This window comes from Diadema antillarum, unplaced genomic scaffold (genome assembly GCF_040938485.1).
Source record: "Diadema antillarum isolate AM-2024a unplaced genomic scaffold, OU_Dant_1.0 seq00001602_RagTag, whole genome shotgun sequence".
NCBI classification, from domain to species: domain Eukaryota; kingdom Metazoa; phylum Echinodermata; class Echinoidea; order Diadematoida; family Diadematidae; genus Diadema; species Diadema antillarum.
The window spans coordinates 101,263-118,614 of record NW_027272316.1 but is presented as its reverse complement, the minus strand read 5'-3'; the positions used below and the strand labels follow the sequence as shown (position 1 = coordinate 118,614).

At 39.5% G+C, this 17,352-nt stretch overlaps 1 protein-coding gene across 2 annotated transcripts in view; it reads left to right on the top strand.

Moving 5' to 3' along the window:
* The window catches only part of LOC139711012 (uncharacterized), a 77,877-nt gene that overhangs the window by 47,381 nt on the left and 13,144 nt on the right, over positions 1–17,352 (top strand). For both annotated transcript variants that reach the window (XM_071622930.1, XM_071622929.1), the window contains exons 8-9: positions 7,808–7,953; positions 12,895–12,978. In XM_071622930.1, coding sequence (XP_071479031.1) covers positions 7,808–7,953; positions 12,895–12,978 — 230 coding nt within the window. The remainder of the gene's footprint in view (positions 1–7,807; positions 7,954–12,894; positions 12,979–17,352) is intronic.

Sequence of the window (17,352 nt, the reverse complement as noted above, 5' to 3'; positions counted from 1 at the left end):
ACGGGCTCCGTACATGTGTGTGTCCGTGTGTCCGTCCGTGTGTCCGTCCGTCCGTCCGTCCGTCCGTCCGTGTGTCCGTGTGTCCGTGTGTGCGTCCGTGTGTGATCAAAATCTTCAATTTGCTACTTCTCTGTCATTTATGAGCCAATTTTGATTCTGTTTGCTTTATATGATAGCACTACATGGGAGCTTTGAAACTTCTACACAGAATTTCAGTCGTGACCTTTGACCTTGACCTTTGACCTATATTGTACATTTTGCTACAAAATGCTACTCCTTCGCCATTTCTAACCCGATTTCGATTCCGTTTGCTTTATGTGATGGCACTAGGTGAGGGCTTCAAAACTTCTACACAGAATTTTGACCTTTGACTTCTTTGACCTTTGACCTTGATTTTTTGACCTATATTGTACATTTTGCTACAAAATGCTACTCCTTCGCCATTTCTAACCCGATTTCGATTCCGTTTGCTTTATGTGATGGCACTAGGTGAGGGCTTCAAAACTTCTACACAGAATTTTGACCTTTGACTTCTTTGACCTTTGACCTTGATTTTTGACCTATATTGTACATTTTGCTACGAAATGCTACTCCTTCGCCATTTTTAACCCGATTTCGATTCCGTTTGCTTTATATGATGGCACTAGTTGAGGGCTTCAAAACTTCTACACAGAATTTTGACCTTTGACTTCTTTGACCTTTGACCTTGATTTTTTACCTTTATTGTGCATTTTGCTACAGAATGCTACTCCTTCGCCATTTCTAACCCGATTTCGATTCCGTTTGCTTTATGTGATAGCACTAGGTGAGGGCTTCAAAACTTCTACACAGAATTTTGACCTTTGTCTTCTTTGACCTTTGACCTTGATTTTTGACCTATATTGTACATTGGCTACAAAATGCTACTCCTTCGCCATTTCTAACCCAATTTCGATTCCATTTGCTTTATGTGATGGCACTAGGTGAGAGCTTCAAAACTTCCACACAGAATTTTGACCTTTGACTTCTTTGACCTTTGACCTTGATTTTTTACCTATTAGTGTATATTGCACATTTTGTTACAAAATGCTACTTCCGGCGGGGACATATGTTACGCACCGCGTAATTTCTACTTTTCCTTGTTTAGATTTTAACAGAGATACTCAAATTGTTTTAGTTGTTAAACCTAAAGATGAAATGTGTGTCATAATATGTATGTTGTTGTTGTTGTTGTTGTTATTTTAACACCTAGTCTAGTAGACTAGTAGTCCCCGACTAGGGCCTATAGGCCCTAGGTACCTTAGCACTCAACTTGACCATGATGATGAACAGATAATGAACTGCATGTCACACAACAGATCTATGGATTGAAAATGGAAACAGCTCAATTCCACTTCCAAGCTTCCCGATTCCGTCGATCAGTGTTGTGCTACCATGACCATGTATATGCGGCTCGGCCCGCTGAACTTTGCGTAGTACGTACAGATTGTAACGCGTACAGTCGGTACGCGGTGGGGAGCTGTCGGGTATCCGTACGTGCTACACTCTAGCTTGAACTACTAGCAGCTGCTAAGCTCAGCTGTCTTAGCTCATCACTCGTACGTGCGCTTCTACGCTCTTTGTTATGTCACCGACCAAGCTGCGTAGCTAGGATGTGCACAAACATAACTGAGGAACCTCCTTAAATGAATCCCAGGATTGGAACAATCATCCCCCAGCACTCCCACTGATTCCCACTGATCAGTTACTAGCCATCCCCTTTAAAGATTGGGATGCCATATCAGTTTCATTCGTTGGAATTAATCAGAAAGTGATAAAATTGGTTTCCAGGAGGGTACAGTTTCAAACATTTTCACAACATACGGTTCTGATTTTATACTTTAGCACATATTTCTGGATGGGATTGAATGTTGTTTTTGATTTTTTTTATCAATAGATGAAATTTAAGTTCATTTAATGAATAAACTTGAGAAGCACTGAGAGCGCAGACCTCTGCCAAGCAGCTCATGTAGTTTCCACCACTGATCTTGTTCTTCCATGGAGATCAGCGATTTCTACCCATACGTATGTATGCTATTCAAAAAAATTCCCCAATTTCCCAATATAGAAGCCTTCTGTTACGTCATCAACTTCCAGCTGCGCGGCGCGCCTCACTTAGCAGAAACTACATGCACTTTAGTGGGTGTATGCAAACCTCCAAAAATGTGCAGCTTGAACTCCCAAGTTCATTGACCCTACCTGCCAAAATATCGAAAATCCTTCATAAAATCCATAAAAATTCCTTGATCACTATCAAAATGAAATCATCTGTTCCTTGTGTCATTCTCAATCTTTCGTCCGAATCTGTTCCCAACTTTTTGAGTTATTTTGCACACAGACAAAAAACAACAACAACCAACCAACAAACAAATAAATAAACTCCAGTGAAAACATAACTTCCTCCCTTGGCAGAGGTAACGAGCAAAATATACCTGACTGACATTATGTTACAGTTAAAATTGAATCTTCAGATTGCTCTGAAAGATGGCTTTTGTAAATAGAAAACTGAAAACAGTTTGAATAATTATAGCCAGTTGGGAGAATCTCCTTGGTCTAAGGTTGACCCAAGCATTCCCAAATCAACATGTACAGTAATGAAAAATTGCCACGCCATAAAATCTACCTATATCCTCAGTAATATATCATTCACTGTCACTAGTGTCAGTGAATGCAAATCGAAGAATACTTCACCACTGTCTTAATCATTTCAAGGATCCTGGCAAATAAAGCTTGTAGGGCCTAGCAAATAAAGCTTGTAGGGCCTATACTTTCAGGTAATTATCTACAACAATTTGAACTTCATCTGAGCCTTTATCTTATTTGATAATTATGCTCCGTAAAACCTTGAAATAACAATACAAGCTCTTTCTGCTCTAGGTTTTGAATAAGATCTCATAATTCCCTTCAAACAATTTGTCATCCAACTTTCCTACTGTTGCAGCCATCTAGTGATAACCAGTTTCAGTGGTAAAACGTCCATAAATTTTGCATTATACATGTGTAAGTACCATACACAATTCAGGTTGTTTTTTAAACAATTTTTGCTTTACAATGATAGGTTACTGGTAACATGAAGTATCTTGAATCAGTGGCAGATCGGGGGGGGGGGGGGGGGGGGGGGGGGGCACCGGGTGCACCCCCCCTTTATTTTTTTTTTGTGTTAAAACAAAAGAAATAAAAAGAAAAAGGGGGGAGCGTGTGCACCCCCCCCCCTTTAATTTTGTAAAGGCCCCTGTCCTTCACGGAATTCCTGGATCCGCCCCTGCATATAAAATGTTGCTAGGTTTGCTTAGTTCTTTGGTGGCAAAACTTTACAATTTTGATACATGATGAACGTCTGATATTTTACTGCCAAAATTATCAAAATCAACTTACAGTTTAATTGGTGACAGGAAGCTTTGAACAGGAATAGCCTGTGTCCAGTACAGACAATGGGCCGAATGCATAAATGCTAGCAATTGCTTGTGCTAGCCTTTTACTTGAATCCGTATGCATAAAAACAAGCAATTGCTTGCGAGCAGAAGCTTTTGCTAGCAAGCACAAGCAATTGCTTGCTGCCTGCAAGCAATTGCTTAGAGACCAAGCATTTGCTTAAAAATGTATGCATAAAGCATACCTTTTGCTTTTTCTTGCTAGCAATTGCTTATGATTTTCCAAGCTCTGTAAAATGAGCTTGAGCTTTTGCTTAACTGGGCGTTCCCTTTTAAGTATCATTTTTCATATAAAAAAAAAAGAAAGACCACACTTGTGCAGGATTGGTATAAATCTAGAAGAAATTACTCCTAAGTAGTGTGAGAAACTTTTTGTTTCAACAACGGGAATGTCCAGTGGTTAGCACGCAAAATGTGATGAAAAACAGGTAGGATGTCTGACTTTGGTGGAGAGCAAGGAGACCTCACTCCACGTGCGATCTGGAACATCCGGGCTACTATAAGCAGTGATGGTGGGAATCAGCCAGTATGTGTGTGTGTGTATAGATGTGTGTGTGGGTCTGTGGGTGTGCATTTTATGAGTGCCATTTCATAGCTCATTTGCTATGTCAGGAAATGTTTCCGTACACACATGCCCTTTCAAATACATGCTATCACATTCGCCTTTGTTCTTTTGTTCGCACAGGCGTGACGTCTTTTTTGTTGAAAACGCAAGCAATTGCTTGTGCGGGACAAGCAAAAGGTACAATGTATAAGCAAAAGCAAAAGTTTATGCATATGGATTTAGGCAATTGCTTGAGCTAGACCTTTTGCTAGACGAGCTTGTGCTTTTGCTTGAAGCAATTGCTTGTTTTATGCATTCGGCCCATTGCTGGTGCAAGCTAAGAAAGCCCACAAAATTGCATGCCCAATATCACACATGCAGGGTCTCATCATTCTGCTGTTATCCGAAGTTATCATCTTTCATAGCTGTTGCTACCAAAACCAAAGCAGGCTAGCTGCTGCAGCTGCCCAAGACATGAGCACTCACTCAGTGGTCTTTCCTCCCAGAGATCTAAGATTCAAGTGACAAATTCTACCTGCTACAGATGTTACATCCTTCTCAGGAATACTAATCTACTGCTGACAAAACAAAAGAACTTTCTTCACCTGCACAGGAGCCTGAGTATGAATAGAAATAGAAATACCAGAATTGCAAGTTTGCAGTGGAGAGTAGCACTGTGCTTGACACCCCAAGTAAATGAATGAAATACTAGTATGCTTATCATTAACTGCTCTGCCTATATTGCAGGGTCAATGACAGTAACATGTCGTTTCCATGGCAAAAACCACACTGGAAATTTTTTTCGAGCTAATTCGACAGCTGAGCATGTGCAAACAGTGTCGGGTATACCAGTAGAGCACACGCCTTAGCGGGTCACACACGCTAGGCATGATGGGATGCAGCGCTCTAATTTCTTGAGGCGATTTCACATCAAATAGCGCGCTAGTTCGCAAATTATCCCGCTATTTCGGAAATTTCCCGATTTGGACTCGAGAAATTTTCTCGATCAGAGCAATAAAATTAGCGCGCTAATTTGTATTCACATTATCAAATAGTGCGCTATTTCGAAACATCGGGCTGATGTGAAAACGCCTTCTGAATAATTGTCATGTGGCAAAATGTAACATGTTGACTGGAATTCATGAAAATACCATCAGGCATTGTAAAAATATTTTTTTTAAGTACTAATGTTTTAGTTTTTTACATTCACCCAAGACCCAGAGACCAAAAATTAAAAAATTAAAAAATAACTGGGTGGGTCTCAGACAAAACTGATATGTCAATCATTATCATGATAAAGTCAAAATATAGAAATAGTCTTACCTTCAATCAGAAATCAATACATTGGGGTATTTTTTTCTAACAAAATGAGGATATAAAAACTGTAATGGTTCATACAGGCCATTAATACCTGAGATTAAAATAAATAGATTTCTCAGACAGAGAAACAATGACTGCCGAGTCCCTTACTAAATAAGGTAATTTGTTTCAAAGTCTAGGAAACTTATGGGTGGGGGACAAAAAGATTGCCTGGACTCTTGATGGGAGGTGAGAGAATGTAAGAAGGTATGGGTGCCAGATATTAATCTTTACAGTGTTGATTAAACTAGCTTCACATTTAACAACTCCTTAGAGGCATTTCATGGTGCAAGCGCAAAAGGCATAATCCCATCTGGCCTGCAGTGATGAGCAACTATGCATGCAGAGGCACTCATCATGGGACATCTCGACTGTGGTTGCAGTCTGTTGAACTTGTACAAGTTTATGCTCCTGGGCTGCAGTGTAGGGATGCCATGTTGGTATGCCATATTCCAGAACTGGGAGTATAACAGGTACAAGTAGAGACAAAATGTCGCCTGCGTAGAGTCCCTGCATGCGATGCAGCAAATGAAACCCAGTAGCCGATTGGCATGGAGCTACAACAGTGTCTACGTGCGGGTTCCATTGAAGATCTGATGATATTCTCACTCCAGGGTCTACTTATAGGAGAATAGAAATGTACTTTGGTAGGGGGGATTGTTATTAAGAGTGCAGACTGGGTATTGATCCAGTACCATCTCTGGGTAATGTGCATAACCTTGGTTTTTGTGCTTAGTGACATTAGATTTGATGTGCACCATTTGTAGGTTTGTCAAGGTCTAATTGTAACAGCATGGTTATGTGATGACCATATTACTCTGTAGATGAGGATATCATCAGAAAAGAGGACTGTGGTAGACTGGATGGAGTGAGCCTCATTGTTAAAACAGGTTAAAAAGACAAGGTCCAATCATGCTTGCCGGAGGTACCCAAGACGAAGCTCTCGTCCAAAAAGAGAATGCACTCTGGTACGTCACCCGCTGGTCTTGAAGAACAATGAAGGATTTGAGCCATATCCAGACCTTTCCGCGAATGGAATGCTGTAATCCTTTCGGTGGAATCGAGTAAGGCACAATGTGACATTTAGTCAAAGACTTGATGTGCCACAGGACATCGATGCGGGGAATTTTAGGTTTGTCTAGTGTACAAGACCAATTGTGGAGGACATTGGTTAGTTGAGTAACAGTTCAGTTTCAGTAAGTTTTATTTCTCCTCTTGTACATAACAGAAAATAAGTATAACAATATCGAACATATTATTCACAAGTCATGAAAATATAAACAAAATTTTGCATTACAAATATATAATCGTGTGAAATACTACATAAATATCATTACAGATCTTTAAGTGTACAGGTGGAGGAGACTGTTATCAATAAGCAAAACGCTTGACTTGGACAATGGCCTCTGAACATAATATGCCTTGTAACAATTTTTTAAATTACTTTTTATTTAACACTTCTTCTCATAAAGCCATTATGGTGACAATTCCACAGACCATAGGTATCCATGTGTGATTGAATAGCTGATGTTGCTATTCATTCAAGAGTTTTACAGAGCACAAAAGATAGTGCAACAGGTCAGTAGTTTGTAAGCAATTCTCTATCACCTTGTTTATATGTTACTTTGAAACCTGAAGTTACAACTGTTGTAGGTCTAAACCAAAACTATATAATCCCTTTAAATTCATGCAAACATTGCATTTGAAACTAATGTGATGGGTCACATACTGTAAAACCAGAATGTTTGCATTCATGATACCTTTGCAAATTTTGTGACAAGCAAGATTTGTGAAAGTAAAGTGCACTTACAGTTTTTGTCAACACAAGGCATTGAATTCCCAGTACAATGCTGTACACCATCATGCTCAGCAATTAGTGAAAGTTTCATGATTATACACGAAAACGTCATTGGCTCCATTAGCAAGTTTCATGCCAGTAATGTTTCTGGTTTTGCAGTGTATGTTTAAGGTATACATTTATGCGACTGGAAGCAATTGTTGTTTATGTCACATATCACAACTCACAACATTTGTGGAAATCCAAACACCAAGAAATATATGAAGTATACAGTGTATGGCGCTATGGATGAACTTTCAGCAAACAATGGGAGTATGTGGATGAGTGAGTGGTCATGGCATTCGTGCCAGTAGTTGGCTGCTGTGCACTCACTTCCAGTAACATTTACAAATCATCACCTTAAGAGAATATCAGATGTTTCATTTTCACATTGAATGCAAACACAAAGGCAGCAGTACTTCATGTTTCTTTGTACATAAAAAAATCTTCATGTAACCACCACCTTATTTTTGTAACCTCAGTCACATGTGTACGTATGTGCTTTTTGCCTGCACAGTTAATTGCATGATGGCAAAGATCAGGGTGGGTCGTCTTTCATGGCTGGTATGGGTCATTGTCCAATTTCAAAAAGTTGTGTTGCATTAATCTTTGTCTCAGGTACATGTGTTTGTGAGCCACCTGTCGCTGAGCCGAGTGGCAAGGGAGAGGAGTGTTGTGGAGATCTGGCGCTACATGCAGCACTTTTCAGGTCTGGCACTTCTCATTGGGGATTTCAATGCAGAGCCACATGAAAAGTCTATGAGGTACTGTACAGCTGTAGATATCAAAATAGTTCAATAAGCATACTAATGTGCCATCATGCATATTATTTTCCTTGGATGAGGGATAATTATGTATTTCAGTTGTGGAGCTGTTGTAGCTCAGTGGTAAAGACAATGCACCTGGTTTGAGTACCCTGGCTATGCAGTCATTTTGCCTCTCTTGCGTTCCACTTTATCCTCATTGCCTAGTCCTTCAGAGGGGACTTAATATGATGCTGGTCTGGTGGTTGCTTGCTGTAGGCATTCATTGCTTCCTCAAGTCCAAGTTGCACATATGCGTGAAGACCCAGTTGATTGCTGATGATTGTAATGTGCTCAGTAACTGTAATATAGATCACCAGGGTCCCGTTCAATAAAACTTGTTATCAATTTTAAGTTACGATAGTTGTTATATGCTACTGAAATCCTTGCATCTGATTGGCTGAAAGCAAATTTGTCATAGAAATGTGGCAGTCATTACTGATAGCAAGTTTAATGAAACTGGACATGGATACAGACATGGGATTACCTGAAAGTATCAGTATTCCATTAGCTGTTGAGGAGCAAGTCAGCATATTGTTTTGACATTCCTACTTAGGCAACTACAGATCATGGGTATAGTGTTTGAAAAGTAGCAAGAAGGGTAAACTGTAATAGTAGCTCTTTTGTTATAGCACAGAAGCAGAACAATGATGCTTAGACAGTATTATATTTTGGATAAAAAATTAATCTTCTAGTGGTTGGTTGGTAGAGCTTCACATGATTGATGTATTTGAAACCATTTCAGAATGTTGACCTTTTTGACACTCCATGGTAGGCTTTTACTACAGTGTACTCCCGTTATAACGAACACGGGTATAACGAAATTCCAGTTACAATGAAGTGAAAATTCGGGCTGCAACGTTGTCCACTTTGTGCCTTTTATGCCTCCGCCAACGAAGTGGCCGGAGGCATTATGTTTTCGGGTCGTCCGTCCGTCCGTCCGTACGTCCGTACGTACATCCGTCCCGTTTTGTTTTTGTCGATATCTCAAGAACCATGTGGTGGTTTTACATCAAACCTGGTATGAGGGTATATCCTGGGGGAATAATACTTTGTTCCAATTTTAGGGTCACAGGGTCAAAGGTCACAGGTTATTTTGTGAAAAAAAGGTTGAAAATTCATGTTTTTCTCCATATCTCGCAAATGGTTCAAGGTGTCTTCATGGAACTTAGTATATATGCTTGTTCCAATAGGCAGTGATTATCTAGGGAAGTTGGGGGTCATGGTTCAAAGGTCAGGGGGTCAAAGGTCAAGGTCAACTACTCAAAATATCACTACTTTCCTTATATTAATGCAATGCCTGAAGGTTTGTGGTTTTTTTTTTTTTACTTGATGTATACATGTATTACCCAATATATATTCTGTGGGAAGTTTCTTGCCAAAAGGTCAAAGGTGAAGTGAAAGTGCTGAATTGCACTTTTTCCTCCATATCTCAAAAGTAACTCAAGGTATCATCATGAAACTTACATATTTCTGCATATTCAACCTAACAGTGATTCTCTTTGGAACTGTGAGGTCAAAGCTCAAAGGCCAGGTTTAGATAATGCTATTTTCCCATTTGATACTGAAATTATACTTTTTCTCAATACCTTGAAAATTACTCAATGCATAAACTTATAAAAGGGTCAAAAGTCAAGTAAAAATCATCAGTTCCCCAAATACCTGCACTCTGACATTTTAATCATTCATCCAATTGAACCTAGTTCTAGGAAAGTGAACATTCAGCACATTTGTGTCAAGCCTGTCATTTTAATATTTTGCCAGTTGTGTGAAACTGTCATCACACGTTGTCAAGACATTGTACTATAGACCTATTAGGAGAACCATGCATTACGGCGGAGGCATATCAGCGATATATCTAGTTTTTTTATTGTTTATTTGTACGGTTATAACGAAATTTTGATATAACAAAAGAAAACTGCCGGTCCAGAGGACTTCATTATAATGGGAGTCCACTGTATTTGGAAAATGATGTCACCGCTTATGGATCAAAGGGGAAGTCCAGATGTTTTTCATAATTTCATATCATGTAGTACTTAAATCGACAGATAGACAGACAGATAGTTTTGTGGAATTCATTGTGGTCCTTGAGCAGAGAAGAGAAACCAATACCCCCAGTCCCCCCCCCCCCCCACCATGGTGTGGAGTTTTTTGGTTTTTCAACTTCTAAATATGCAATTTGGTGCATAGACATAAGAATCAATGCACAAGAAAGGGGAATTGTGACTTTCACTTTAATGGCAGGTTTGCTACAAAATCAGTATATCAAAGTACAAAAATCGGTAGCTGGGAGGCTGGGGGTCCCCTGCCATGTTGCGGAATTTGTTGGTATTTCAACACCGAAATATGCAATTTGGTGCGTGAACATAAGAATCAATGCATAAGGAAGGTGAATTGTGACTTTCATTTTATCTTATAGCAGGTTTGCTACCAAATCAGTATATTAGAATTGAAAAATCGAAGCAGGCTAATATATCTAAAAAGCGGTAGTGTACCACCCAGTTGGTGGAGTTGGCAAGTATGATGTCATCATCCTCGTTCATTATGATTTCATAGAAATTTTGAAAACATTCTTATTTCTCATCCCTATTACTATAAATTCTTAAACTGCATACCCAGTATCACTAGTTTGTTTGTTCATCCACCCAATACATTGTACCTTACTCAGACGTGCAGTGTGGTAAGTTCTCAGCTTTATCTTGTGTCGGAATCCCATTGACTCTTTAATGTCACTTTAAAGACTGAATATGTGTACGCGGGCGGGATCTCACATATTCTCATATGCAGTAATGCCTATACATAGTCTCTCCTCTTCGCCTTACTCATTAAGTAAACATCGATTTTCAACAGGTAGGTTCTCATTTAATTTTTCTATTAACTCTTTATGTGCCATGGTGGAAACCCCCTGTGTGCCACGTTATTCTGAGACATGAAGGTAGTCATGCTTTGAGAAAGAATTCTGTTTTTCCAGTTTGTATAACTTCTACAAATTTCTGTAAAGATGGGCATAATAGTCTCAGGCAAATTTAAAGAGGAATGTTAAGCTTTGTTTCGATATAAATGGTATGACGACCCTATTTTCCATTTTTCTTTTGAATAACCAAATGCTACATTACTGTAAAGGCATGACTTTTGCACATAAAACCGTGACAGAAACTTTGAATGTACGAGCAAATCTAAGTTGGGAACATCGCTCGATAGTCGATCACCACATAGAATGCAAGCCGTATATGAGAGGAACAAAAGCACGAGAAACGTTTTCATTGTGCCGCGGGATTAGCAGTAATTAGCGGTTTATTGATCGGTCTTGGCGGCTTTGTTTGTTGAGCAGAATGTGCGAAGTTGGCACGCCGTCGACTGAGTCGGACATGCGAACGTGGCACATAAAGAGTTAAATACCATATGTGACCCTGCACCTCAAAACAAACAAAAAGTCGCCAGACATTAATTTTTAGTTAAGACCATATTCTGAAAGAGCAGACTTTAAGCTTTAAAATGATGTATAACTCAAATCAAATGGACTGTCCTAACCTATCTAAATATTGGAAAGAAAGCACAAACTCAGGAAAAGTGTGAACTGAGAAAAGAGGCTCTGAAGTGCAGTGTCTATTCAAGCGCTTAATCTTCCATACCAAACAGTGCTGGCTGTGCGATGAATGGGACAAAAAACAGGAAGTAAACCACCAGAGTAACAACAATGAAGGGATTATCAGATTAAAGTGAAATTAAGCATGCCTCATTAACACATTCTGTCCATAATCAATGCCAACTTTCAAAGCAGTAGCACTATCCTTTCAAAAGTTATTAGAGTTGAAAGTGAAGAGTGTGGACAAGGTTTTTCAGAAATGAAAAAGGGATTCTAAAGACACACCTAATCACACTATTCTACCAAAAATGTTCGAGATAAACTGCTAAAAAACACACTTTCCAGCCCGTTTTATGATACCAAATTTTAGCGTAACGTAAAAGAAGACCCGCTCTTTCAGAGATTATGAAAAAGTCAAGTTCGGCTAGGTTGACCCATTTCACTTATTTTCAGTCCTCACGCAAAATCAGTGTGTGCGACTTTATGTTCGTTTTGAGGTGCACGGTCACATATGTGGTAATTTGTTGTCACTGTTCTCATTCACAAAATACATTGTACTATGACATTCTGGCCCAAGAGTACACTTCTCGAGGTAAGCACTGTGCATGTGCATAAATCCTGCAGGGAGAAGACAGGAAGTGTGTCAGGTCACATGAAAAATACATGACCGCATTGCAGAGGGTGGTATGTTGGAACAGGATTCACACTCAAATGTCGCATGGGTAATTCATATGAAGTTTGAGTTACCACCTGAAATACAATATTTCATGAGGTATTTGTGTTCACATTAGATACCATTCCAAATACCACAGTGTTATCACCTTGTTAGTGTGAATGGCCATAGTGTCTTGAGCCCTGGCTTAATAACAGTGTGATGCTATACATAGAAGCAAATAAACAGCTCTGCCTGTACCAGAGCATTCTGAACAAAGTTGATTTCTTTTGCTTTTTAGAGTGTTTTCAAATGCATAATTCAGAAATTCAGTGTACAGTACACCATCTATAATTTTGACACCCCCCCCCCCCCAAAGAAAGAAAAAGAAAAAAGAAAATGAGACCCCAATGAAAGCAAATTAGCAAAAAATATCGGCCAGTAGGAGAGAGAACTGAGCACTTGGAAAGTCCCAGAAACTTGGAATAGGTGGTGTGCATTTTCCTGGGACAGTTTTGGTCATATACTGATAGTCATCTCTTCAGAGATACCGCTTGGAACCCAAAGTCTGGGTATAGCTTCACAAATGAGGAATTTTTGTCACCCATAGATCTAGAATTCTTGTACTGAGGTAAAATGTTCATTTTCCCCATGTTTTATGCAGCTTTTTGAGGGGAGAAACTGAACTGCATGGACACAGAACAGACTACCTGGTTGATGCTTGGCGATTCTTCTATGATGAACCCAGGTAAAGACTGAATACTAGTATAAGTTTAAAGTCTTTTCCAGTCGCTGGGCTGTAACCTCACCTTCAGGCATTGGTTGTATTCTTGCACAAATGTTGCACAATATGCACACATATTTTTCCTGCAGTGTCTTTTGTTAATCATATTAGTAGTAAAGTGGAAACATGCAAGTTGTGCTTAGTCTAGGGAAAAGTGCATTCTTATGTCTTTTGTTAATCACGTATTAAAGTGCTTTAGCAATGATTGACAGATGATGTCATTGACAGAATCTCGGTGAGGAGTTGTTTTTTCATTTATGTGAATGTATCCAAGTAATCTGAAGAAAATAGCTGAAATATTATGGAAACTATATACAGTATAAGTGATGTTGAGGGTATTATGAATCAGTGCAAGTCAGTGTACATTTGCATAGTACTTTCAACTGATGGGGTAACTTGAATTGACAAGTATTTGTACGAACATGATAGAGGTGAAAGGTCAAAGCTCAGAGATGACTGTACTTTTGTTAAAAATGTAATTCCACTAGTCATAACTTCAGGTAAGAATGTCCCTTGATAATATCAGGTAAAATGATAGAAATCAAGCAACATCTTAATTGCCTAAAATGATACAAAGACTACAAATTGAGCTCATATGTCATGCTCTGGCCATTAAATCCAGAAAGTTCAATTGCAGATGATATTTGGTGTAAAGCCCAATACCCACTGTTCAACCTGATTTGCGACCTGGCGTGAGTCGATAGCAATCTCAGTGCCCACTGTGCGACCTCTTTGCGATCTCACAGCGACTTCTCTGGGAAATGCCTCTTGTCCCATTTCCACACATGCCTGCACAGTCGAGGAATATGCAAATTGCGTATTCTTTTGTATGCCAAACTTGGCGCGAGTCCAAGGAGAGAGTGCGGTACTTTAGCCATGAGGCTTTTCATCAAGGAATTGCTCAGGCTGGCTTGATTTTATTTTTGTTTGTTTAACATATAACATCAACTTTTGGAGGTTTTTTTGTTTTTTGTTGTTTTTTTAGGGTTTCTGCACTGCAGATCAACCAATATTTAGCTGTCCTACCAGACAGGTCCAGCTTGGAGACCCTTTCGGCCCACTACTCCTCCTTTCTGGGCCTACCATTGTACCCGACTGCCTGCACATTGTAGAGCAAGTCTTGGTCCCTGTACCATGGCATGATTAGCTCTTCTTTCTTGAGATCTAGCAGGGCTCTTAATGGGACAGATAGTGTCTTCATACATTGTTGATTTAGAATATGTGGCTTAACTGAGGGGATTAGCAGAATTACAGTGCAGCTGAAAGTAATGTCTTAAAAGAAGGCATAACATTTTTTTTTTTTCACTCACTGTCCAAGCTGATTGCAAGCTGGTGCAACCTATACAGTTCGCAGGTCGCAACATTTTTGAACATGTCCAAAACCTTGCAACCTCGAGTGACCTCACCTTTGTGATGGTGAGCTGCTGCTGTCTGTTGCCACCTTTGGGCGCCCACTGTGCAACCTCACTGCAGCTTGTAGGAGATCACTCCAGCTCACGCCAGATTGCACGCTCAGGTGGCAGGGTGGGCATTGGGCTTTAGACATGCTACAGGTTTGGCATGCGAAAGAACACTCAATTTGCATATATTCCTCGACCATGCATGCATGCACAGAAATGGGACAAAAGGCATTTCCCAGGGAATTCGCCATCAGATTGCCAAGAGGTCGCTCAGTGGGCATTGAAAAAGTCTTGTCTGCAGTGAGATCGCGCTAACTCACGGTGATCTGGTGCAACCTCGAGGTTGCTATCAACTCGTGCCAGATCGCAGGCCAGGGTCGCACAGTGGGCATTGGGCTTAATAGATAGAAATAAATTGAAACTGTTTTCATTGTTACTGGTCAGATTTTGGTCCATGATCAAGATCAATGAGTTTCATCAAAGCCTAAGTGAAGGGCCATGCCCTTATGGCGGATATAGGGCTCACACTCTGACACACTCATCAAGGGTTTTGAAATTGTATCTTTGCATCACGATGTGAAAGACATAAAGTCTAGACTAATGTGTGGTCAAGAAGAAAATGCTCACTTTCACATTTTGCATTGCAATGCAAAGATTGGTCCAGTTTGATTATCATTTGGAACACATGTAAATTTCATGGCAGGCTTGGTGTGAACTACACATGAAGAAACCATTGGTTTTTTAAATCCCATAATGCAACCTGTGCACTAGGTCAGCATGCCTGGGTGCTCTGGCTCATCCCCTGTTCATTGTGTAGACATGAGCAGTCAGGCAATTCAAAGTGCTTTGTTTGCAGTTAAGTGACTTCTTTTATGCCTCACCGCAAACTAGTGTCGCCAGAGCTATTATGTTTTCAGGTTGTCCTTCCATATGTACATCAGTTCATAATCAATTTTGTGAATGACCCAACGTACAAACTGTCAGAAGTATCCACCTAAAACTTTGTATGTGTGTATGAGTGGACAAAATTGTGCCTGTCAAATTTTGGGCACACATGCTCAAGTTCATAGGTCAACATCAAATGCTAACTTTTCACTTCTTCCTCCTGTATCTCTGTAATGAGTGAATGTATTTTTATGAAACATTATGTATAAATGTATTTCCAGATCAAGATTCCCTAGGAAAACTTTAAGGCCATTCATCAAAGGTCAAGTGAAAATGCAAAAATGTCCCTTTTTCTTTATTTTCATCCATATTGCTCAAAATATCTTCATGAAACTGTACATATACATTTATTGCCTGACATTGATTCTCTTTGGAAGTTTTGGGTCATGAGCTCAAAGATCAAGGGTAAAAGGTCTATTTAAAATGCTAGAATGGCACCATTTTATGCTAAAATTACACTATTTTCTTTAAACCCTGAAAAAGATTGTATGTACAGTCCGACCTTGACACTCTGGTCATGTCAGGACTGGCGCTCATGGAGATAGGATTTGGCCAGATATGGGAGACTTGATGTTTAAAGGCATTACTTGCCATTTGCAAATGAAACAAAAACCCAGCTTAAGTGCTTCAAAATAGTTCTAAAATGTGAGTTAGGGGTAGAAACAACCATGTAAAAATATGAATCAGTATAGTCAATGTTAAGTACTGTTGAATATACAAAATGTAAACAATAGTTATAATAAAAGTGTTTCTAGACTAAACCATCTACATTTATGGTTTAATGAGAAAAGTCGTGATATCTCCTTATATTTTAAGTTTTATTGCAAAATTTTCATATTGTAGGATGTTTTGGGTTACAACTGACCTACACATATGCATCAAATGTGATAACTCGAACATTTTTAAAATCACTGCTCCCAGTGGTAAACTGTACCTTTAGTACAAGTGGCTGCCTACCCAATGGTAGCTACATACATGTAAATATGTATCAATTTTGCATTCTATCACATCCTCGTCAGCTTGTCTGCATTCAGAATTTTCTGATGATTTGCTCAGTGAACGTTTGCCTGTACCATGCCCTGATTTAATGAAAAGTTTTCTGTCCATGTTCATGCTGTGATTTGGGGGTAGTGAATGTCTGAATGCATGTTATGTATTGATGGAAATGTGATGTGAATGTATTCATGTATATATGTAATTCATGTGAGTTTGTACAGGAGTTTTAGGTTAGAATCACCCTTTTAGTCTGGGTGCCAAAGCCACTTTTTGGGCCTAACCTTGTTTTACCGTCCACCCAATGTTTTTTGATGGTTTTGCCCTATTTCGAGGGTGCTGAATCCGAATCTGGATGATGCAACTCTTGCATCCTTGAGGGTTTTGAGATACTGAAGATGGCCGCCAAAATGGCCGCCCAAACCGGAAATTCCCATGTATTTCCTTCCAAATGGTGAGAAATTGAGAACAATTGATGGTTTTACCCTATTTCGAGGGTGCTGAATCCAAATCTGGATGATGCAACTCTTGCATCCTTGATGATTTTGAGATATTCAAGATGGCCGCCAAAATGGCCGCCCAAACGGGAAATTCCTATGTATTCCCTTCTAAATGGTGAGAAATTGAAAACTATTGATGGTTTTACCCTATTTCGAGAGTGCTGAATCTGAATCTGGATGATGCAAGTCTTGCATCCTTGAGGATTTTGAGATATTCAAGATGGCCTGCCAAAATGGCTGCCAAAACTGGAAATTCCCATGTATTTCCTTTTAAATGGTGAGAAATTGAAAACAATCTATGATTTTACCCTATTTCGAGGGTGCTGAATCTGAATCTGGATGATGCAAGTCTTGCATCCTTGAGGATTTTGAGATATTCAAGATGGCCTGCCAAAATGGCTGCCAAAACTGGAAATTCCCATGTATTTCTTTTTAAATGGTGAAAAATTGAAAACAATCTATGATTTTACCCTATTTCAATGGTGTTGAATCCGAATCTG